Genomic DNA, 25,926 nt, shown 5'->3' with positions numbered 1-25,926 from the left:
AACCAACCCAGATGCCCCTCAGTAGATGAATGGATCAAGAAAATGTGGTATATATACACAATGGAATTCTATGCCTCCATCAGAAAGAATGACATTGTCATTTTGTTAGGAAATGGAAAGACTTGGAAAAAATTATATTAAGTGAAGTAAGCCAGACCCAAAGAAACATAGGACCCATGGCTTCTCTTATTTGCAATAACTTATTTATAACTCTTATTTGCAGAAACGGTCAGATAAGTTGATGTTAGGCGAAATGAACCCCAAGATAAGGACTCAAATGGTTTTTCTTGCTTGCTATTGTTTTTAACATATTTATAAGATGATTTTTTTTGTTGCTTTTTATGTCCTTCCCCCATGGTATAACCCCTGTTTTCACTGTGTTTGATGCTGGTATAATTTGGGGAGGGAAGGGAAAAAAAATTGTTTAAATAGGGATACAGGTGGACCCATTGCAACAATGAGATGTACAAGACGTTATGTTGAAAAATGAACTTTACAACTTTGGTGGGGGTGGGAGGAGACACAGGGATGGTAAGGGGAAACAAAGATGGAGGCAACAATGCTTGATAAGAAATGTACTCATTACCTTGCTCATGTAATTGTAACCCCTCTGTACGGTATTTTCACAATAAAAAAAACTTAATTAAAAAAAAGGTACAGGAAAGGGGTGGGGAGGGAGTGTGGGAAATAAAGGGAAATTGAGGAGAGGAATAACATGTAATATGTAAGAAACTACGTCTCAGATGAATGGATCAAGAAAATGTGGTATATATACACAATGGAATTCTATGCCTCCATCAGAAAGAATGACATTGCCCCATTTGTTAGGAAATGGAAAGACTTGGAAAAAATTATATTAAGTGAAGTAAGCCAGGCCCAAAGAAACATAGGTCCCATGGTTTCCCTTATTTGCAATATCTAGTACATGTCTGAGTCATGCAGAAAAGGTCAGATAAGTTGATGTTAGGGAAATGAACCCTAAGATATGTATTCAAATGGTTTTTTTCTTTCATGCAATTGTTGCTTTGTATGTCCCTCCCCCACAGTATAACCCCTGCTTTCACTGTATTTGATGTTGGTATAATTTGTGGAGGGAAAGGAAAAAACAAATCGTTTAAATAGGGATACAGGTGGACCCATTGCAACAATGAGATGTACAAGTTATTATGTCGAAAACGAACTTTACAACTTTGGTGCGGGGGGCGGGGAGGAGCGGGAGGATTGGGGGGGGGCAGGGGGAGGATGGGAAGGAATGGGAAGGGGAAACAAAGGAGGAGGCTACAATGCTTGATAAGAAATGTACTCATTATCTTGCCCATGTAATTGTACCCCTCTGTATAGTATTTTCACAATAAAATAAAAAAGAAGCTCCATCTCTAGGACCCCTTTCAGCTCTCTGATTTTCTTCTAATAAATCTGATCTGTTAAGTAATTAAACATATTTGTGTCACTAGTCCCACTGCTTTCCAATGTTTCTCTCTTTATAACATCTCACTTATAGAAACAAGCCAAAGAGTTCCAGAAATATTCTACAGAGTTCATTTCTACAAATATTTCAGCTTTTCATAAAGATAAAGACAAACATTCGTCAAAGAGCACAGAACAATGTGGACACAAGGTGAAAAAAAATGTACTCTAATTCAAGACACATTGCTTTATTGCCCACAGAAAACAAAAGCTTTGGAAAGCCCACCAGAGAATTCATTTTAATTAACTTTTCTCTGTCTTGATTACAGGAAAGCCTATTTACGAGTCACAAAGGAAAGATTCACTCTACTCATTCCTTGCTAACACAAACTCAAAACAGGTCATCTGTGACCTGAAGTGATCACTTTGAAATACATTCACAGATTCCCTCCATCAGCTTAGCAGCATGATGCTCAGATTCTAGGTAAATGGCCTAACCTTAACCTTGGAACAGGACAGCCTGAGAAATAAACCACTACACTTAAATCACAACTAGTTTTTTGTTTTTTGTTTTTTTATCTGCACTATAAGACATGTCTCTCGGAATAAACTTCAAACCATCTACTTTTGAATTTTGAATAATAAGAATATATATATTCATACACACACACACACACACACACACACACACACACACACACACACACACACACACACACACACACACACACACTTGTCCTAACTCATTTATTATACTGTGGGCTTCTTAAGAACAGACTCCACATATGTCATAAGGAGACAGGTTGAAGCTGGCCATGTTTTTCATCTCTGAGCATATCTGCCTAAAATATACCTTTTTTTTTTTAATTTGCATGAAGAGGTACAGAGAACAAGGAAAAACTAAGCAGGGCACAGACATTTTCCTTGATAAGGAAAAAAGTTTGAATTCCTACTAATCCCACAATTGACTATGTTGAGTTACATGTCTGTGAATTTAATTAACAGACCAACTATTCTCAAATCTAGATTTTGGTTACTTCATCTTCTCTAAAAGATTGGAAGCATTTCTAAAACCAGAATGGTCTCTGAATTTGGCAAATTATATAAGACTCAGAATTATTTTATGTATTAAAAACAATAATCAACACTTACTGGTGCTGATACTACATCAAAGAAGGACAGAGGAAAAAAAGACCTTACCTGTAAACAAGGAATCATGTCACAACACATTCGAAGTATCTCTTGTTTCAATACTGATGGCTGTGCTTTATCACAAGGAACCCTGGGCTGAAGTAACTCTTTTAGCAAAGCAGGTCGAAGATTAGCATATTCTTGTAATTGAAATGGTTCACAGTATAGATACCAAAGAAACGGTGCCATTATTTGGATACATGAAGCTTCTGACCTGCATGTCAAATAATGCATCCATCAGTCACTGAGTTAAATACACTAACAAGTAGCTAAGTGAGTAAGTATCAATTTGCAATTTAAATCGTATTATAAACTCCCATACTGTCAAGTGTAACTTTTGATTCTGCTATTCCACTATGACTTAACAAGATCTATGCCAAACAATTGAAGGAAATGATTCAATCATAGGAAACCATAAACCAGGACTAAAAGTCTCCTTTTACATATTAGAACATCTACAACACAAAGACCATCATTTGTAAACATCAGAATCATCTGAGAATGTTTTCAGAATTACACATGTTAGATACCTCTGCCATAGCATTACACAGGCATGCATTTTTTGGAAAAAAACTCTACAGGTAAAACAAACCTATACAATCTTAAGGTGAGTATGACAGTTAAATTTACAGTATATTCTCTTTCTGACCATAATTTTTCTTTTTACAATTTCACTTAACCTCAGGCAACCACAACCTGGAAATATTAAATGCAAAGTTCTAGAGAAAAACAAACTTCATAAGTCTTAAATTGTACTCCCTGCTGAGTAGCATGATGAAATTTCACAGTGTCCCACTCTGTTGCTCCCAAGACATGAATCATCCCTTTGTGAAGTACATCCATGCTGTATACCAAATTCATTCATTAGTCACTTAATAATCACCTAGGTTATCAGATCCATTTTCATGATATTGAAATGCTGGGTTTAAGTATTGTTGTTTTACTTGATAATGATAACAAAGCATCTGAACAGTCATTCTGGCATTCAGAAATGCCCAGGAGAAACTGTAAACCATTTCTTTAAATTAATAAGATACAGTTTTCAATTTACTAAAGAAATATATGTATGCTAAGTTTATCAAGATCTATGTTAAATTATTAAAATCCTTGTTTCTCTATCTTCTTTATTAAGCCTAACAAGGTTTCATTATATTGCCCAGACTGGCCCTTAACTTCAGGAGTTGAATGATCTCCTGCTTCAGCGTCCTTAGTCTATAGGCATGTGCCACTATCCCCATCTCAATTGTTGCTAATCTCTTACTTGTATGCCTAATTAATATAGTATATCTGAGCATAAGTACGACTGTTGCTACAGTTTGGATATGGTTTATCCTCCAAGTGTTCATATGTTAAAGACTGGGTCCTCTAGAGTTCAGTGGTATAAAGATGGTGGTACCTTTAAGAGGTGGAGTCTAGTTATAAGTCCTTTGGTCACTAATGGTTTTCAGGGGAGCTATTTTTCTCAGGGAAACATCATTACAAAAGCCTGAGCCTGAGCCTGACCCTTAAATTTTTCTCTGGTCATGTATCTAGCACCTCCATAATACCATCCACTGTTAAAACTTGACAAGAACCAAGCAGAGGCAGTTTCACAACTGTAAAAAGAACAAAGCTAATGACACTCTTTCTTTTGTGAAATTATCCAACTTTAGGTATGTCAGTGTAGGAATGAAAAACCAATACATAATTATAGGAAAAGGTATAGTACATACAGACTTTGGTACTGTCTGTGATTCACACATTCATTGAAGGTCTTGAAATATTATTCCTCCATGGAAAGGGGGCACTGTATTTGTTAACATGTTAGCCTTCACAGTGGGTAAATTATTGCACTTTTGTCCTGAAACTCATTTATATTACCAAAACCCTAAGAAACAAAAAGAATTATCCCCATTATATAAATAGAGATATGATAGGAGAGATGGGTAGAGTAATTGGCAAAGCCCTTCTCACAAGAATTTCCTATTCGAAGGAGGAAAACTCTACATACTTATATGCGTTTCCATATCTATCATAACTATCTAGAATTCATTATGCCATAGCAACTCCTAGTTCAAAGTCACCACTAACATGTCAGAATGAGTTAAAAAAAAATACTATCATTAACCAGCTTAAAACAGGTTGTCCTTGAAACAAACTAGCTGGCTAAATTCCAGCCTGGTGTCTTGCACTTTTCTCTCAACTGAACTCATTAAATTTCAGGTCTTCTAAGCCTTCTCACTACTGTTCCCCACTAACTATGATAGTCTCCCTTTCCTCCCTTCCTATTTCTTGCCTCCAACTACGTCCAGTTTCTATCATTCTTCAAGGTCTCCACTTTATTATTTTCTGAAGTTTTTTCCTGACAGGTGGTCTTTGGTCAAGTCTCCATTGTGTGCTTCCTCAGTGCAATGTCTTTATTGCGATTGCATGTTTAATATATATATCCCTTACCAGACTATAAACCAAATGAGGGATGAACCTTGGATTCCTGCTTATTGGTGTATCAACAATAACTATATACAGTAAGCTTTCAAAGAGATTCACCATTCATTCAGTTACACTAAGATATAGTTTTAAAATTAGGATGAACCAATTAAACATGATTATATTTATTTTAATGTTAACATTTATTAAATATGATACAAGCCAACATTAAGCCAAACTATCAATTCTTAAGAAGTATACAAGCCCACCATGATAGCACACTCCTGTAATTACAGTACTTGGATGATAACAATAGGAAGATCTTGAGTTTGAGGCCAGCCCAGAGAACAGAGCAAGTCTCACCAAAAAAAAAAAAAAAGGGGGGGGGGGCAGGGAAGGAAGGAAAAAAGGAAGAGAAGAAGAGAGGAAGGGAGACAGGGAGAAAAGGAGACAGGGAGGGAGGGAGAGGGAAAGGGAAGGAGGGAAGAAGGGAAAAAGGGAGAAAAGGAGAGAGGGAAGGAGGGAGGGAAGGAGGGAGGCAGAAAGGAAGGAAGAAAGGAAGGCAGACAGGAAAAGGAAGAAAGGAAGGCAGACAGGCCAACAGGAAGGAAGGAAGGAAGGAAGGAAGGAAGGAAGGAAGGAAGGAAGGAAGGAAGGAAGGAAGGAAGGAAGGAAGGAAAGGAAGGAAGGAAGGAAAAAATACGAAAAAGAAAGACGAGGAGGGAGGTAGAAGACCACATAATTTTTTATTAGTATATATTCCATAGCAAAGTGGTTTCAAACACAATTAATATTTTGAAGTTACCAGACCAGGAAGATTTAATTTTATTCACATTTTCATTTATTCACTTTGCAAAGTTTATAGACCACCTACAGTATACCAGTTATTCATTCTTGAGCTGGAAAAAAGCCACAAAACAAAAACAGATTTCCTGCTCTTTGGAGCTCATGACTTGAGCAAACTTTTAAAATTGTAAGCACAAATACACAAACTATAAAGATCAAAAAAGAAGTTTGGGATTCATAATTATGACTGAAATAGGAAACTTCAGAAAATTTTTCACGGATAAAGGAATCAGATGATGTGTATACAGGTTGGAATGAAGCAAAAGCTTTCAGAAAAGATACGTAAGATATCAGTCCCCATCTATTTCTAAGACTGTATTTCCCAAATAAATACTATCTAGGTGTCAGTATTATCCACAGATACCTTACTGATTTTCTTCTACTCTGAAATCTTCAAAGTGAAATATAAGGTTCACATACATTTTCAAATGTCATTACAATTTGACATCAGGAGTATGATATTGTATTTCTGCAGAAAAATACGCTATTTTAAGATATCCTTGACTTAATCTGTCCTGATTCTGTATCATATATATCCTGTTTGGTATCTGATGATTAGCTATCATTCCAGAGGGGTATGAAATTGCCAGAGCTTACATAGAAAATACATAATAAAACAGACAACCTGAAATCCCAAAGTGATTAAGAAAATTTTAAATGGGAACAACTGTGCCTGTATCTACAGAGAAGTTGTTTATTGATGTCCCTCACTAACAAAGACATACTAGAAAGGACCTAAAATGAAAGTCAAAAAGTTGAATCTTGGCAGAGCACCAGTGACTCATACCTATAATCTTAGCTACTCAGAAGGCTGAGATCTGGAGAATCAAGGTTCAAAGCCAGTCTGGGCAGAAAAGTCTGTGAGACTGTACCTCCAATTAACCAGCAAAAAAGATGAACTGGAGCTATGACTCAAGTAGTAGAGAGCCCACTGTAAGTGAAAAAAAGCCAAGCAAAAGCTAAAGGTACTGACTTTGGTGTCAATTCTACGACTGACTCACAAAATAACCTGGGGTAAATCATGTACTGGTCTTCCTAGCTCCCTCAGCTGGGAAATTATTTATGTTAGAGTAGATAACTTTAAACTATCCAGGTCTCAAGTCCATGATATTGTTGTCCACTTACACAATTCTAAGTTCCTTTAAGGCAAAACTGAAAGCTTAACAATACAGGCCTTTAATAAATGATTGTAAAACTTAATTCATAAAAATAATGCTGCAATGACATGATCTTGTATTTAAAGAATCCCATGGACTCCACTCCCAAATTACTCAAGCTGATTCAAAACTTTGGCAAAGTAGCAGGTTATAAAATTAACCCCCAAAAATCAATGGCTTTTCTATATGCCAACAATGAGAAAAGTGTGGCTGAAATTAGGAAAGCAACTCCATTTGTAATAGCCCCACAAAAAATAAAATACCTAGGAATTAACTTAACCAAAGAAGTGAAGGACCTCTATGATGAAAACTTTAAAATCTTGAAAAAGGAAATCAACACAGAACTTAAAAAATGGCAAAACCTCCCATGCTCCTGGATTGGCAAGATTAACATCGTGAAAATGGCAATACTTCCCAAGGCTATCTACAAATTCAACGCGATACCTATCAAAATTCCACCCTCATTCTTCAAGGAAATAGAGGAGGCAATCCAAAAATTCATATGGAACAATAAAAGACCCCGAATAGCAAAAACGCTCCTCAACGGAAAGAACACTGCTGGAGGAATATCAATACCAAATTTCAAACTCTACTATAAAGCCATAGTAATCAAAACAGCTTGGTATTGGCATAAGAACAGACCTCAGGACCAATGGAATAGAATTGAAAACCCAGAAATGAACCTACAGACCTATAGCCATCTAATCTTCGATAAGGAAGCTAAAACAATAGAATGGAAGAAAGACAGCCTCTTCAGTAAATGGTGCTGGCAAAATTGGTTAACTACATGTAGAAAACTAAAGCTAGATCCTTATATATCACCCTGCACCAGAATCAACTCCAAATGGATCAAAGACCTTGAACTCAAAGCAGACACTCTGAAAACATTACAGGATGGAATAGGAGAAACCCTAGGTCTCCTTGGCTCAGGCCGAAATTTTCTGAATAGAGACCCGGAAGCACAACAAATCAAAGAAAGGTTGGACAAATGGGATTGCATAAGATTGCAGAGCTTCTGCAGGGCAAATGACATAGCTGGCAAGATCAATAGAAAGCCCACCGATTGGGAGAAGATCTTTACTAGCCATACAACGGACAAGGGTCTCATATCTAAAATATACTTGGAACTCAAAAAATTAAACCACCCAACAACAAATCCTCAAAGAAACAACTGCCCAATAAATAAGTGGGCGAAAGACTTAAAGAGAAGCTTCTCTGAAGAAGAAAGAAGGATGGCCAATAGACACATGAAGAAATGTTCAACATCCCTAGCCATAAAAGAAATGCAAATCAAAACAACATTGAGATATCACCTCACTCCAGTTAGAACAGCAAAAATCAAGAACTCTAACAACAACAGATGCTGGAGGGGATGTGGACAGAAAGGAACCTTACTTCATTGTTGGTGGGAATGTAAACTTGTTCAACCACTTTGGAAAGCAGTATGGAGGTTCCTCAGAAGACTTCACATAGATCTCCCCTATGATCCAGCAATCCCACTTTTGGGCATTTACCCAAATGTTTACAAACAAGACCACACTAAAGCTACCAGCACAACTATGTTTATTGCAGCATTATTTACCATAGCTAAGATATGGAACCAACCCAGATGCCCCTCAGTAGATGAATGGATCAAGAAAATGTGGTATATATACACAATGGAATTCTATGCCTCCATCAGAAAGAATGACATTTCCCCATTTGTTAGGAAATGGAAAGGTTTGGAAAAAATTATATTAAGTGAAGTAAGCCAGGCCCAAAGAAGCATAGGTCCCATGGTTTCCCTTATTTGCAATATCTAGTATAGGTATGAGTCAAGCGGAAAAGGTCAGATAATGTGATGTTAGGAAAATGAACCCTTAAATATGTATTTTAATGTTTTCGTTTCTTTCATGCATGTGTTTCTAACGCATTTATAAGATTATTTCTTTGTTGCTTTGTATGTCCCTCCCCCACAGTGTAACCCCCGCTTTCACTATATTTGATGTCAGTATAACATGTGGAGGAGATGGGGACAAACAAGTCGTTTAAGGATTCAGGTGGACCTGTTGCAACAATGAGAAGTACAAAATGTCATGTCAAAACCAGCTTTACAATGTCGGTGTGGGGGGGGGGAGGGGGGTAAATTGGGTGGGGGGAGGGGGGTAAAATTGGGTGGGGGGAGGGGGGAGGCGGGGAAGGGAAGTGAAGGGTAAACAAAGGAGGAGGCTGCAATGCTTGGTAAGAAATGTATGCATTATCCTGCCCATGTAATTGTAGCCCCCCTGTACAGTATGTTCTCAAATAAAATAAAATACAATTTAAAAAAAAAAATGCTGCAGGGGCCCAAAGAAACATAGGTCCCATGCTTTCCCTTATTTTGTAATATCTAGTATATGTATGAGTCAAGCGGAAAAGGTCAGATAATGTGATGTCAGGAAAATGAACCCTTAGATGTGTATTTTAATGTTTTTTTCTTTCATGCATGTGTTTCTAACGCATTTATAAGATTATCTCTTTGTTGCTTTGTATGTCCCTCCCCTACAGTATAACCCCTGCTTTCACTATATTTGATGTCAGTATAACTTGTGGAGGAGATGGGGAAAAACCAGTTGTTTAAGGATACAGGTGGACCTGTTGCAACAATGAGAAGTACAAGTTGTCATGTCCAAAACGAGCTTTACAACGTCGGTGTGGGGGGGGGGGGGGGAGGAGAAGGATTGGGATGGGGGGGAGGGGGGAGGCTGGGAAGGGATATGAAGGGTAAACACAGGAGGAGGCTGCAATGCTTGGTAAGAAATGTACACATTATCCTGCCCATGTAATTGTAACTCCTCTGTACAGTATGTTCACAAATAAAATTAAATTAAATTAAAAAAAAATAATGCTGCAGGGTGCTGGCAACTCATGCCTATAATCCTAGCTACTCTGGAGGCTGAGATTTAAGAACTACACTTTGAAGCTAGCCAAGGCAGGAAACTCTGTAAGAGTCTTTTTTATTTTTCTTTTTTATTTATTTGTTTATTTATTGTCAGTCATGGGGCCTGAATTCTGGGCATGGGCACTGTCCCTCAGCTCTTCAGCTCAAGGCTAGCGCTCTACCACTTGAGCAACAGCACCACTTCTGGCTTTTTCTGCTTATGTGGTGCTGAGGAATGGAATCCAGGGGCTCATGCATGCAAGGCAAGCACTCTACCACTGAGCCACCTTCCCAGCCCAAGACTCCTATCTCCAATTGACCAGGAAAAAAAGCCAAAAGTAGAGCTGTGGATCAAGTGTTAAAACACTAGCCTTTGAGGGGGAAAAAAAGCTCAGGGATAACAACCAGGCCTGAGTTCAAGCCTCAGGACTGGCACTAAAATAAAACAGAAAACCCAAAAATCTAGCATAAGGAAATACTGACATTTGAAGCCATACAAATACTTAAATATGAACATAAATAGTTAGTTTTAATGCCAATTCCTAACCCAAAAAGAATGAGAATTTAGGTTACCACTACAATATTTTTACCTTCTGCACAGTTGTGAATCACTACTCATATTCTCCATTACCATCATCCCCACATTTTCTTCTAAACAACAACTTAAACTAAGTTAATTACATTTAAAATTAAATCTCAGGAAAACAAGTTGTCTGCTGAAAAAATACAGCCAGAATTGCTAATTTCATACAAAGAATAATTTCATAATGTAAAAATAAAAATTGGACAATGAAATTATTCTTTGACAATAAAAATAAAATACTTTAAAACTTCTAAATAACTCTAGATAGCATCCTGTGACACCTGAGAATTTAAATTTTAAAAAAAGAAACAAAAAGAGATGTCAGTAAAATAAAACAGAATCAACTAATGGTCTTCTCTCCATATGACAATCTAGACACATTTCCTTAAAATAACTACTCCCCTGTCCCATCCCAATATTCCCTTGACATAAAAATAATGAAACAGAAGACGTATTACTTGTCAACTAACTAAAGCATTGGAAAGAGATGCATTCTTAAAAGTTATCCTAAAATCAACCTTAATGACAAATTTGGCATAGCAGCAATATTTTTTTACAATATACCAACTTATCAAGACCCTGCCCCAAAATACAATAAATTTTAGGAAGGCATGTTCAAGATTCTGGGGACAATCTTCTGCAGGGCGTGTGTGTGTGTGTGTGTGTGTGTGTGTGTGTGTGTGTGTGTGTGTGTGTGTGTGTGTGTGTGTGTGTGTGTCTGTGTGTGTGTGTCTGTGTGTGTCTGTGTCTGTGTGTCTGTGTGTCTGTGTGTGTGTGTGTGTGTCTGTGTCTGTGTCTGTGTCTGTGTGTCTGTGTGTCTGTGTGTGTGTGTCTGTGTGTGTGTGTCTGTGTTTTGTTTGAGACTCTTCAGCCACTACTCAGGCTATGTAATACATGAGCCTAATTTACAGAAACTCAACATATATAACCACCTAGAAATATGTGAGGCATCCAAGGATGGTAATGCACACCTGTATTACTAGCATTTGGGAAGCGGAGGCAGAGGATAACAAGTAAAAGACCAATCTGGACTGCATAGCTCCAAGCCAGCTTGAGCTACATAGTAAAATCTGATCTCAAAATCAAACAAAAAAGGAAAAGGAAAAAGAAAGGAAAGGGGAAGGGGGAAGGGAGAAGAAAGGAGGAGGAAGGAGGAAGGAGGAAAGAGGAAGAAGGAAGGGAGAAGGAAAGCAAAGAAAATAAAGTGTTCTAAGTATTACTAAAACTTAATGAAACATAGTCCTCGCCCTCTAGCAGACTCCACAGTCAATACAGAATAACTATAGGATCAGGTCATAAATACAATGATGTTACAAATCACAACTGTGTATATGAAAGTACACAGAGAGACACCAAATTGAGCTTGTAGTAAGCAAGACTTACTAGGCAGAGAATCTAAAGAAAAAGACTTAAAATAGAGCCGGGCACCGGTGGCTCATGCCTGTAAACCTAGTTACTCAAGAGGCTGAGATCTGAGGATCGAGGTTCAAAGCCAGCCTGGGCAGGAAAGTCCGTGAAACTCTTTATCTCCAACAAACCACCAGAAAACTGGAAGTGGTGCTTGTAGCTCAAGTGGTAGAGCACTAGCCTTGAGCTGAAGAGCTCAGGGACAGCGCTCAGGCCCAGAGTTCAAGGTCCACTACCGACCAAAAAAAAAAAAAAAAGGCTTAACATAGAAAACTTAGGATGGGAATAGGGTAAGATTCAAGAGAGACACTAACAAGCCAAAGCAAGAAAAGAGAGCAGTACTGCTTCTTGTGTAGAACCAAAAGTAAATCAGTGCATTTCTAAAGCATAAATTAATCAGATGAATGCAGGGAAGACAAAACTGGTGACACGTGACATTAGATTTTATCCTACAGTCAAGAAAGTTTCAGACAGCTTCAGAAACAATTATTTGTTTGTTTTCCATAGAAAACTTCCATAAGACATCAATAGGTAAGGTCTATACAAACAGAGCTGAAGCAGTGCAGGCATTCTCCAGCATAGCCCATATTTGCAAACACAGTTGAAAACTACAGGTACAAAGAGCTAAGCAAAACAGTGATATAGTAAAACTTGCTCTCCTGATAAATTACTTCAATGAACATTTAGGGAATGGATGAGAGTGTAGGCAGAGATCACAACTAGGAAAAAGTGGCAACAGCCACAAGAGATGGTGAGAACTTGAATCGGTGACATGTAGTGAACAGAAAAAGGAGAGTAGCTCTGAGGCCCATCAGAAGGCCTTGGTGACACCAAGCTAATTTATATCTGGTAACTATATGATCACATGTGACAAGATTACTTAATCCCAGTTGGCAGGTTTCCAATAGTTAGGTTAAATCATTAGTGATTTTTCAGGGGGAGAAGAATCTACTTCCTATACATATGATGTGACAATTTGCTGTATATTCCTAATCAACTTTCCTAACCACTAACCAATATTTACTTTAATAACAGCTTTTCTTATAATATTTCAACAACCAATGAACCAGATTATTTTTCTTATAATAAGAAAATAGAAAAACTACAACTAGCTCTTGAATTCTCTTTTCTTCATGACAAAACAATACAATCATAGCAGCTTTTTTAAATTTTTTTAAAATTATAGCTCTAAAATTAATATATATCCATCTGTCTCGTTCATTTATTATATTTTATATTACCTTTCAGAGCACTGCCGGAAAAAGGCTGTCAGCTGCTGCAAAAGTACTGGCCAACAATCAGGTCTGTGTTCCAGGACAGTGATCAAAGGCTGAGGATGATTTCTGAAAAACATAGAAAGTTACACTGGAAGCTGTCACTTCAGGATACACATTCTCAATATCTAACAAAATGCCAACCTTATCTAGAGACTTTTTCTAGGATTCATAATGTCACAAAACTATCATCTCCTGCACTAATTGCAGAGTTGGTTCATTAGAACTGACTCTTGGTTTCCTTTTATCTATTTGGTGGAGGGAAGAGGAGGAATAAAGGAGGGGGAAGGAGAAAGCAGAAGGAGGGAGAGGGGGTAAGAAAAGGAGAGGGGAAGAGGAGGGGGAGGAAGAGGGAAAAGAGGAGGGGAAGGTAGAGGTGGTGGAGGAGGGCAACAATGATAACTATAACCCAGAATCCAAATTTGAGACCAGACTCTACAAATGAATAGTTCTAATTCTGGCCAAGCTGCTGATTTGAGTTGCTCTCTCAAATCCTTCTCTTGAGTCCTGCATTCATGCCATCTCACCATCCTCTTACTATTCTATCTCCATACCAGGAAGGTTCCATTTTTTTTTCCCTACCTAATTCCAAGCATGTAAGTACCATCTCTCAGTCTCTATTTCTCGTTTTCTGCCTTCATCTCAGTGAGTGATTCTGTGAGGGCCCAGAATAGGTAAGATGGCTGAGATCTATGTATCATGGCTCAAAAGATAGCCTTGGCAGGAAAATCCATTAAACTCTTATCTCCAATTAATCCACCAAAAACCCAGAAGTAGAGCTGTGGCTCAAGTGTAGAACACCATCCTTAACGAAAAAGCTAAAGAACTACACAGACTCTGTCTTCAGGTCCCAGTACTGATACACATGCACACACACACATGTACACACACACATGCACACACACACACATGCACACATACACATACATAAACCTGTAACTGTAAAAGATTTTCAAACTATTAAATACTAATACATTTTTAGTTACTGTTGATATTAATCTTTCTCCAAAGAGAGTAAGACTTTAAATGTTCAATATAAAAAACATTCTAACAATACTTAAGTATCTATGGTTTTAAACACAAAAAGGAAACATATACATAACATTATTTAAGCTTATTTTTTCCCTTGGTGGTGCTGGGGTTTGAATTCAGAGCCTCATACTTGCTAGACCTACTTGCTTGACTGGTATTCTTACCACTTGATCTATGCCTCCAGCCCTGCTTTTTGATGGTTTATTTGGAGATGGAGTCTAGGAGACTTTTCTTCTCAGGCTGGCATTAAACCATCAACTTCTGGATCTCAGCCTCCTAAGTAGCGTAAGTCACCAGCAACCAAGTAAGTTTAATTTTTAAACAATATATACATGTGTGTAGGTGTGTATATATATATATATATATGCATATATATAACATATATGTATATGTATAGTTTGTATATATATAGTTTGTCTATATGTATATATGGTATGTATGTATATACATATATATTCACACACATACACACATGCACATATATATGTGTGTATTTGGCATATAACCATCACTTATGTCAAATGATTTTTTAATTGGTTAATTTATTTTTGTGGTGCTAGAGATTAAACCCAGGGTCTTGCACATGCTAACATCTGTACCACTAAGCTATATTCCCATCTTCAAATAATTTTTTAAAGACTGCCTTCTTGATAATTCTCAATGCAGCTGTATCAATATATCAGCATCGCCTAGGTACTTGTAAGTGAAAATTCTCAAGGCCCAACTCAGACTTAATAATTCCACAAAAATTATTATGTGCACCTATACTACACTGTTACTCAACCTTGATTACCTGCCTGATTATCTCTGGTGCTCTTACCAATACCTAGGTCTGTTGTCCTGCAGTTTCTGGGAAAGATGTTCGTGCACTAGGAATTTTTCTAGAAACTCTACAGGTGATTCTAATGTGTAGCCAAGATGAGAAATGTTATAAGTAAAAATCACTGGAGAGGAAAGGGATGCTAAGGGTAGGAAATTGTCTGATATTGTTTTTCTTTGTTAAAAACAGAAAAATACAGTGGGTCTATCACACTGAAATACAACACTGGTGTTAAACACCTCTATGACACTACTACACACTTTCTGGATATTAATACCACCCTCTCTTTATTTTCTTCTCAAGCTCACCTGCTCTATCATGTACTCACTTCACAGGCTGGCAGCCTCCTGCTTGTTAAAGCACAGGCTATTTCTAACTGCCAGATTGTCACCACTGCTAAGGGGTGGCTCCAAGCAACTTTTTATGCCAAATCACAAAATCTATGTTTCCAAATCCCAAGCCCTTTGGCTGTCAAACCTGTCTAGAATCTGCTTTCACTCTAGCTGCCACAGATACAAAGAAGCAACTATTTTAAATCCTAAAGCCCATTCATGCATATCACATCAAATAAACTTGTTAAGCTGAAAATTCAGTAGGTCATGTTTAGTTAAAACTTTCAAATAAAAAGGTAAGAAAAGGAACTGCCATTAGTGTTGCTATAGTCATTCTTCTGATAAGGACTATATTGGCGTAAACGGAGTATTGAATAGGATAAGCATTAATTCTCCAGCTAATGGCATCTATAAATGTTAAAGAAGAAAAGTGATGATGTTTATGATACTAAAGCACTGAACTACTTTACAATATTCTTCTTCTAAATTATCCCCTAATCATTCCGACCCCTTACTATAACAAAGGGAAGAAAAAAGGCTACCATGGAACCCTTTTAAACATATGATAATCTGTTTTGAGTTATGCAAAACAACCATAACTTTAACCCCAAACCAGAATGATCAAGTCAACCATGATCAAATTCTGAAGTTTTTATGGTAATATACTTAACAAAAGTTAACAGTAGCCAGGAGCTGGTGGCTCACACCTGTAACTACTCAGGAGGTTGAGATCTGAAGGTCTCATTGAAAGTCAGCCTGGGCAGGAAAGTCCAGAAGAATCTTATCCCCAGTTAGCCACCAAAAAACCAGAAGTAGTGCTGGAGCTCCAAGTGGTAAAGGTCTGGTCTTGAGTAAAAGAGCTCAGAAATAACACCTAGGCCCTGTGTTCAAGCCCCATGACCAACAAAAACTAAAGAAGTTAACATTAGGTATGTCAGAGTAACACAACACATAACGAACTAGAAAGCATAAAACCAGAAAACAAATGTTGGAAGAGGCATAGTCTTGTTCTAAAATAAATGGTATTAAATAATATAAAAGCTAATTTGGGTATGACAGAAAATAAAGTACTTTCCTATTTAAAATATTATAATTGGCACATTTAAAATGTCACAAGGCTAAGTATAGTTCCATAAGGCTAAGTATAGTTCACTCATGATGTATTCAAGAATTGATTTGTAAATTATTCAAGATTTTTATTTTGTTTCTCCATTCACTTACTGCATTTTGGGTATGCTCATTTCAAATACAGCCAAATGAGAAAGGCCAAGATAAATAAGAAATACACAATTTATAAAAGCATAAATTGGAAATTATACTGATAAGAGAGATGGAGAGAGGGAAACATTTTAAAGTTAAAGGAAAAGGGAGAGAAAGGGAAAGGAAAGGAGGGAAGAGGAGGGGAGGGAAGGGAAGGGAAGGAAGTGATCAGATATAAAGGGAGAAGAGGGGAGGAGAGAGGAGAGGAAGGGAGAAGATGGTTATGATTCAGAATTTACTTATTCCCAAATCTACTATTTGAGTTATGAACAGTTGACTATCCTTTATTCAAAATGATTGATGAGATGACCATACAATTAACTTGCTCACTTGAAAACTAACATTAGTCTGTAATTTAAAAAAAAAAAAAAACATAACACAAGTGTGGCACAGAAACGTCATTATTAGTTTTATATAAGAGCATCATTCGAATAGTTTGTTGATATGAGGCCTTGTCATTATATCAGATAAAACTAAAAATAGATAAGATAGCTATGGAAAAGCAAAGAATGAAGTGGAAAGAACTCTAAATTTACATTCCTGATCTGCAACAAAGCATGAGATCCCTGACAAGAGAATTAATCTCTCTTAGCCAGTTTCTTTATCTATAAAATGAGATCAGATTAAATACCAAACAGAGCTGAAGTTATATTAAGTCATGCAGCCTCTAAAGCCCTAACCTTAGCATGCACAAGAGCAAAGGTGAAGCCAAACTCTATCAATAGCTGTTAAAATGGCTCTTAACTTCTAATAATTCTAAGCCAATCTTAAATGGCTTTTGGGCTTATAAAAAGAGTCCTCTTATTTTATCTCATAAAGAAAAATGGAAAACATAAATGAAGAATGATGTCATTCTTCCCTTTCTATTTAAGAAAGAAGTAAACTTTGTGTCCAGACAGGAAATTTTTTAAATAAGAATTTCCTAAATCCTGGACTAGTCTATAATCTGCCTTCTTATGTGAATAACATTGCTTCCAAAGATGGGAATCAAAATAAATGAAACAACCAGGTCATCCTCCTTTGGCCATTAGCATTTGTAGTCTCTCATTGGTTTTTTTATTTTAACTTAGCATCATAGATGATACTCTTTGGCGTCTTCTCATTTTTAGAGTTGCAAATATTTTAACTACTACATTAAGTAAAGCATACAACATATTACCCAGCAAATAGAAGTACTCCATAAATACACACTAGCATGGTTATTACAAGGGTAAATTTGTATATTAGAGCGTAAGCTGCTTAGAAGTTGGCTCTTTGTCAATAATTTTGTTTCTCTTTCAGTGCTGAATGAACATCAACAATGAATGTAATTACCTCTCACAAGCACCATACACTTTCCTCAAACCATCTTTTTAAACACAAGTAAACTGAGTAATTCATGTGATTGAAAATGAAACAATAAGCTGGATCATATAAAAAAATTTTGTCCAAAACTCACCACTATTCAGAGAAAACACAAAACAGAGAGAGGAACAGACAGAATTGGAATGCTGTGTCGTTGCTCCCCCACCCTTTATCAATACTGTTGGCAACAAATTACGTGCATCTTACAGAATACAATGGTGATGAGAAGAAGTGATATATGCATGGTTCCAATACACTAGCAAGAGGCAATAAGAAAATAAGGTTTGTAACTAGATTCATCTTTCCAAGAATAAATACATCCATCTTAATAAAAAAGGAAGCAATAAAAAATTAGTCTTGCAATAGGTAAATCAGAAAGCAAAAGTTATTTGTAACCTTTTGATCACCTCAACCTTCTGTGACATCTCTGAATATCAGACAGCTATGATTTGATTTACATCATAAATTCAGCGACTGGTACAGATTGCTTTCTCTGTGTGAGAAACAATGCCTGCAGTCACCATGCATTTTCATGCATGCAGCTGTGACCCGGGTGCTTTCAGAGCATTGCAAAGCACTTACTACATCAAATATGCATTTTAAAAGCATTTCTTTACTCACTCTGAATTTTGATTTGAAAGTACTGACTAGAAACTGATGTTGTTCAAATCTCTGCAGAGAAGTTAAAAGATGTAGGATGAAGATTACAAAGATTCCATACAAATCCTACTATAGAAAGGAAAACATGAATTGTTATATATAATTTTAAAACAGATATAGTTTTATATTTATCATACAAAGTCTTATGAAAAGACTCATTAGAGATTTTAATTTTTATATTTTTACCTGATTATACTTTTTCTCTAGGCCTACAAGACAAATATATTTCTTTGAAAATGTGCTTCATCTTACAATGCTTCTGCCCTTGCACTGACCCTTTCCTGGGATCTCTATTTTGAAAGCCAGGATTTTAATGCAAAAGTATCTGCCAAAGACAGCATTCTGGAACTACTTTAGGTACTAGGTACTTTAGGTGTCTAGGGGAAATACACAAGTACTTTGGGATCCAAAACTTTCTTTTCATTAAGTCACATACAATTATCACCAAAAAAAAAAAAAAGTAGAAAAAGAAAATAGTTTAATAAAGCAAAAATTATATAAAAATGTATATATAAACATATATAAAGCATTCTCTAGTGGCTATTATTAGCTGAAGCCTATATGATAAAAAGAGATTATTCTTTAAGTATGATTGCAATTAGAGCATTCTTTCTTACCTTCATTTTCTTAGAGTTTATATAAAGATTTCTTAGGCAAGCACTGGTGGATCACACCTACAATTGTAGCTACTCAGAAGACTGAGATCTGAGGATTGAGTTTTGAAGTCAGCCTAGGCAAATAAATTTGAGAGACATCTCCAATTAAGCAGCAAAAATCTAGATGTGGAGCTATGTCTCAAGTGGCAAAGCACGAGCCTTGAAACAAAGAACTAAGTGACAGCACTCAAGTACTGAGTTTAAGCCTCAGTATCAGCACCCAGAAATATCTGTAAGCCCTATGAGATTATATGAAATATTTTGGATATGTATATATATGTATATTTTCTAAGAATATGTCCAAAACTTTTAAGAGAATCCAAAAGGTTGTGGCCACCTCCACCCAAAAGGGTAAATAGCAATCTAAATTAAAGGTAAGTAAATCTGAGGTAATTGCTTTAGACTGTTCTGGACTTTAACATTATTAAAGTAAGTTAAAAGGAAAAGCCAAGCCAGATGCCAGTGGCTCACATCTGTAATCCTAGCTAGCTGAGATCTGAGGATCATGGTTCAAAGCCAACCAAGGCAGAGAAGTCCCCACGATACTCTTATCTCCAATTACATACTCAAAAACCAGAAGTGGCACTGTGGCTCAAGTGGTAGAATACTAGCCTTGAGCACAAAGAGGCTCAGGGATAGCACTCAGGCTCTGAGTTCAAGCCCCACAATAGAACCAAAAAGAAAAGGAAAGGGAAAGGGAAAGGGAAAGGGAAAGGGAAAGGGAAAGGGAAAGGGAAAGGGAAAGGGAAAGGGAAAGGGAAAGGGGAAAGGGAAAGGGGAAAGGGAAAGGGGAAAGGGGAAAGGGAAAGGGAAAGGGAAAGGGAAAGGGAAAGGGAAAGGGAAAGGGAAAGGGAAAGGGAAAGGGAAAGGGGAAGGGGAAGGGGAAGGGGAAGGGGAAGGGGAGGGGAGGGGAGGGGAGGGGAGGGGAGGGGAGGGGAGGGGAGGGGAGGGGAGGGAAGGGAAGGGAAGGGAAGGGAAGGGAAGGGAAGGGAAGGGAAGGGAAGGGAAGGGAAGGGAAGGGAAGGGAAGGGAAGGGAAGGGAAGGAAGAAAGGCAGGCAAGACTCCAATGACTTCCTGAAATTCTGTCTATGGCCTTGCATATTCTAGCTGTGCCCACTTTTCCTGAGCTTCTTTCCAGGCCTCTTTTCCTCTTCATACCTGAGCTCCAGCCTCTCTGCCTTCTGTGGGTCCCACTAGTGTGCTGAATTCTCTCACAAAATGCTTCCTACTCTCTGCTTGTGACTGCTTCCAAATAACCCATCAAAATGAGTAATAAGAGTAAATGCAGAAATAGAAGAATGCTTAGAAAAATTAAGTTATCAAACTCGAAAAAATAGGGCTCCATTCTGATATCCATAATCAAAAATTAGTCTTTGAGGATATACATTGGTATTTATCTGAGATTTTTCTCTTACTTTTCTCCATTTAATGATCCCCAGGGATAAATTTGTCTTCAGTGATGTCCAAAAAACTCAAGATAAATCACTAAGTGTATCAATCTTTACAATGTACTTCTTTAAAATTAGCTCTCCATCCAAATAAACTATGTAACACTACACAAGTAGATAGACAAATGTACATATAGTATGTCTAACTTTAGGCAAATGTACATATAGTATGTGTAACTTTAATCTATCCAAAGTATAACCATCCACTACTATGGGCTAATCACCCACTTCAGAACACACCATCTGCCAGATAATTTAATATTCCTTTATTTCAGAAAGTACAGCTTGATGTTGATTACACAAAACCTTCTCACAAATAAGATTCTTAGCATTTGATATTTGTGCATGTCAGCCACTGTCTGGCACATCAGAATGATGCACAATTTCTGGAACAAGCAGTTACTGCTCATGAATTCACAGCTATTTCTTCACTTGAGCTGAGGGAAAAGAAATCTTTAAAAGACTGCCATAATATGAATATGCAGAGAAAAAAATTACAAGCAAGGGCACATGGTAAAATTTCAAGGTGTTATAGCATATTTCAAAGAAAATACAAAAATTAACCTTGAATATTTGACAAATCATAAAAATGTATTCATCTTTGCAAGCAAAATTTTATTTTAAAAAAGTGGGTATGGGGCTGGGAAGGTGGCTCAGTGGTAGAGCGCTTGCCTTGCATGCCTGAGGCCCTGGGTTCAATTCCTCAGCACCACATAAGCAAAAAGAAAAAAAAAGCCAGAAGTGGTGCTGTGGTTCAAGTGGTAGAGCACTAGCCTTGAGCTGAAGAGCTGAGAGACAGCGCCCAGGCCCTGAGTTCAGGCCCCACGACTGGACCCAAAAAAAAAAAAAAAAAAGTGGGTATGGCAGAGGTCTGAAATAAAATATATTAATAAAAATAAAAAGTTAACTAATTTGAAAATTCTTACCAAGTAGAAAAGAATTTGTAAAGGTCTTAAAAACCATTAACTTCCTAAAACTGAAGCACAGTTTGTTGCCCATAGATTGTAATATAAGCTTATGTGCTTTGTTTACCTATCCTGCTTATTTGTGTGTGTGTGTGTGTGTGTGTGTGTGTGTGTGCGCGTGCGTGTGTGTGTGTGTGTGTGTGTGTGTGTGTGTGTGTGTGTGTGTGTGTGTGTGTGTGTGTGTATGTGGTCATGGGACTTGAACTTATGGTCTAGGCCCTGCTTTTGAGCTTTTTCCCTCAAAGCTAGTGCCCTACCACTTTGAGCCACAAATCCACTTTTGGTTTTTTGATAGTTAATTGGAGATGTCTCACAGACTTTCCTGTCCGGGTTGGCTTCAAACCATTATCCTCAGATCTTAGCCTCCTGAGAAGCTAGAATTACAGGCATGAGACACTGGCACCAGGTATATTCATTTTTTTTTACATTACAGCTGAGTGTCAATGGCTCACATTTACAATCCTAGGTCCTCAGGAGGATGAGATCCAAAGGATCAAGATTTGAGACCAGCCCTGGCAAAAAGTTGATGGATCCCCTACCTCAACCAATAAGCTGGAGAAATGGTTGTGTGTGCTTGTCATTATAGCTTCTTGAGAGGGTTAGATTAGGATGAATGCAGTTCTAGACCAGAGCAGGAAAAAAAGGTTGCAAGACTCTCTTTCTCAATGGAAGAAGTTGGACATAGGATGATTGCTATCTAGACTAGCCCAAAAAGTGAGATCCAATCTAAAAAAACAAAAAACAACAACAACAACAAAAAAAAAAAAAAAACGAGCAAAAGGGCTTGGAGGTGTAGCTCAAGTGGTAGAATACCTATCTGCCTAGCAAGCACAATGGCCTGAGCTCTAATCCCCATATCATTTTTTTAATGGAATAGGTTTCCTGCATTTCATATCAAGAAACTTACACATATTGAGAGATCTAAAGAACTGGCAACAGGGGCTGGGAAGATGGCTCAGTGGTAGAGCGCTTGCCTTGCATGCATGAGGCCCTGGGTTCAATTCCTCAGCACCCCGTAAGCAAAAAGAAAAAAGCCGGAAGTGGTGCTGTGGCTCAAGTGGTAGAGCGCTAGCCTTGAGCTGAAGAGCTGAGGGACAGCGTCCAGGCCCAGAGTTCAGGTCCCACGACCAGAGCGCCCCCCTCAAAAAAAAAGAACTGGCAACAAAGCCTATTGCCTCATTGCAGTCATGGCCCAGCAGTTCTCTATGTTGCCTACACATTAGGAATCTTATAGGAACTGCTGAAAAATTCCAACGCCTCAGACTGACCCTCTAGGCACTTCAAATGGAACCTACGCATGGGTATATCTAAAAGTTTATCAGAAGACTTTAAAACTCACAGACCCACAGTTTTAGACTTAGCAAATGCTCTTTGGTTATTCACAGTAACTGTTAGGTATATTAAATAGGTAGGTTTCATTAGGTAGCCCATGATGAGAACACCACGCCCTATTCAGGCAGGAAAAGAAGTTTATTTACCAAACTGCTGGCCCCACTGTGCATGGTGGAGAGGCATGGCTGAAAAGGAAAGGGGCGACCCACCCGAGGGCCAGGACTTATCCAGGCCAGGGACAGGAAGAAGTGTGGCCAGGTGGGGGAAAGGTGGCCACACTGGATCCGAATGTGACCTCAGAGTCTGGGACCCTCCTAAGGTCAGATGGGAGGCATGTGACCAGAGGTGGCCCAGGCTGTGACCTAGCAGGAGGGGAAGGTGACTGCTTCCAGGTGTGCCAGTTACCTAGGTAACAGATACTGGGCAGAAACTTAGCCAAGAGGTAGGGAGGTGTCCCTGTGCAGACCTTACAGTAACCATACATACTGTATGACAGTTGCACCCCTTCTTAACTATCCCAAAGCTACTCTTGTATAAGCCACAAAACTAAATGAGGACTGCCTAGGAGAATCCAGCCAAACAATATGAACATTATTAGTTATACATAGTTGTAATATAATGTTTCCCAAAGCAAAGTCAATAGTTTACTTGTAACTCAAACCTTGTTAAAAGGGTATATTTCCAAGCCGTGTTGCAGAAACACATCCAAAACTCTGAGGACAGGCTCATTATATACTGTAAGCACTTGAAGCCAGTGTTGATTCCTAAGAGAAACCTCTCTTATCCTGCTCCCATTGCCACTCACTCACCATAAAGATACTGAAGTGTTGAGGCCATGCAATCATTTCACAGAACAAATCAGTGGTTTTTTACTTTCTCTCTTACATCTGCAATTGGCTTGCTCCCTTTAGATTGCTTTCCCCTCAGAATTACTCTATGTTCCTGTGTTGGCCTGTCCATTGTATATACCTGACAATGTTAAGACATGTTAAGCTAACTGGGTTGCTTAGAAACATACAGACTGCTTGCCTCTCCAATAGGAAATAGGAGATAAGACTAAGCCAATCAAAATTTGATGGTACCACATGTGATACCATCAAATTCTCAGGACTGAAGAAGCAATTTGTTCAGTTGTGATCCACAAATGATCTACATCCATATCACTGACCAACTAAATAAACATACAGATCTGTGTTACACAGAACTACTCAATGAATGAGAATTTCAGGGCAAGTATGACTGAGAATCTATTTTTAACGTGTTGGCCAAGTTATTTTCATACCTGAAAATTTTGAAACCTACCAAGTTACTCTAATGCCAAGTAGTCATTCACATAAGGGCTCTCCATAAATATTACCAGGTCATATCAATTATCTCAATATGCATGCTATCAAAAGACAAACTTACCGACACATCTCGTTTTACCTTCTCAAACTAGACTTCTTAGCCATATCTTGACTTATTGCATTTTGAAAACAAGACTAGAGTTAGAAAAAAATAACAAAAAAAAAAAAAAAAAAAAAAACATAGCCTACAAGGTAACTTTAGAAAATGAATAGGGTCCAAAAGAAGCCACTGGCTTACATTCCTGGTCATCACATGTTCTCTCTCCACCATCCTGGTCAGTCCTATGTAATTATACACAGTGTGTGTGTTGGTACCAGGGTGTAATTACACACAGGGTGTGTGTGTGTGTGTGTGTGTGTGTGTGTTGGTACCAGCGTTAAAATTGGTACCAGGGTGTAATTATACACAGGGTGTGTGTGTGTGTGTGTGTGTGTGTGTGTGTGTGTGTGTGTGTGTGTGTGTGTGTGTGTTGGTACCAGCGTTAAAATTGGTACCAGGGTGTAATTATACACAGGTGTGTGTGTGTGTGTGTGTGTGTGTGTGTGTGTGTGTGTGTGTGTGTGTGTGTGTGTGTGTGTGTGTGTGTGTGTGTGTGTTGGTACCAGTGTTAAAACTCAGGGCCTTGAGCTCTCAATCAACATTTTTACTCCAGGTTAGCACTCTACCACTGAAGTCATACCTCCAGTCACCATTTTTGCTGATTAACTGGAGACAGTTTTGTGGGCTTTTCTGCCCAGGCTCGCTTTGATCTGCAAGCCTTGAATCTCAGCCTCTGAGCAGCTAGTATTATAGGCATGAGTCACTGGCCTGAATTTAACACACCCATATTTAATAGCCAAGTTTTCTTTTTCACTGTGATTTAAATTAACCAGCCATTAGGACAAAAAAGGAGGAAAACTTAAACCACAACAGTGTAGTGGCAAAGTTCTTAAGACTATAAAAGCACAAATTAGCTTCATACTCAGAACGCTTCCAATTACTTGTTACATGACTTCTATTTAAATTAACCCTCCAGCATAACCAGAGAACATTCTCAGTGGAGTTCCAAGCTCCTCATATCCTTTTCATGCTTCCATGCACAACTCACTGGTTGCCTCTCAAGGCTGGATGATATTGCTAACCAACATGTGACAAAGAAGGCTCTAAAACAGCATGACAATTTTATGCTTAACTCAGGTAATCATAGCTCTCTTGAGAGGAATCCGCTCTTCAGACTCACCTCTCTTCTCTCACAATTCCCACTGGAGGAACTTAAGGCTCTTATACACTCGATTACACTCTACTGATTTATAATGCCAAACAGCTTTTCACATAAGAGCTCTTCATAAACATTACCAGGTTATGCCAGCTCAGGTGATTGATTCTGGACCTCTTAATGTGCCAGCTAGTAAAAGACAAACCTTATGTATCCAATTCCTTTTGGCTCCTCATATTAGGCTCCTTAACCATGCCTTGCACCTATTGCCTTTGAAAATAAGACTGTAACTACAAGAAACAACTACAACAACAAATGAATTATAAACAGGGCAACTGACAGAATATTATCAATGAGTAAAGCT

At 38.0% G+C, this 25,926-nt stretch overlaps 1 protein-coding gene across 1 annotated transcript in view; it reads right to left on the bottom strand.

The window, feature by feature from the left end:
- Positions 1 to 25,926, bottom strand: part of Focad (focadhesin) — a 279,696-nt gene that overhangs the window by 195,870 nt on the left and 57,900 nt on the right. The window contains exons 6-7 of the mRNA XM_070007985.1: positions 13,138 to 13,239; positions 2,608 to 2,812 (exon numbers count right to left, since the gene is read on the bottom strand). Coding sequence (XP_069864086.1) covers positions 2,608 to 2,812; positions 13,138 to 13,239 — 307 coding nt within the window. The remainder of the gene's footprint in view (positions 1 to 2,607; positions 2,813 to 13,137; positions 13,240 to 25,926) is intronic.

Source organism: Dipodomys merriami, unplaced genomic scaffold (genome assembly GCF_024711535.1).
Source record: "Dipodomys merriami isolate MVZ:Mamm:240054 unplaced genomic scaffold, mDipMer1.0.p SCAF_11, whole genome shotgun sequence".
Lineage (NCBI taxonomy): Eukaryota > Metazoa > Chordata > Mammalia > Rodentia > Heteromyidae > Dipodomys > Dipodomys merriami.
Note: the sequence above shows the minus strand (reverse complement) of the source record. Positions and strands in the feature narration are given on the sequence as shown.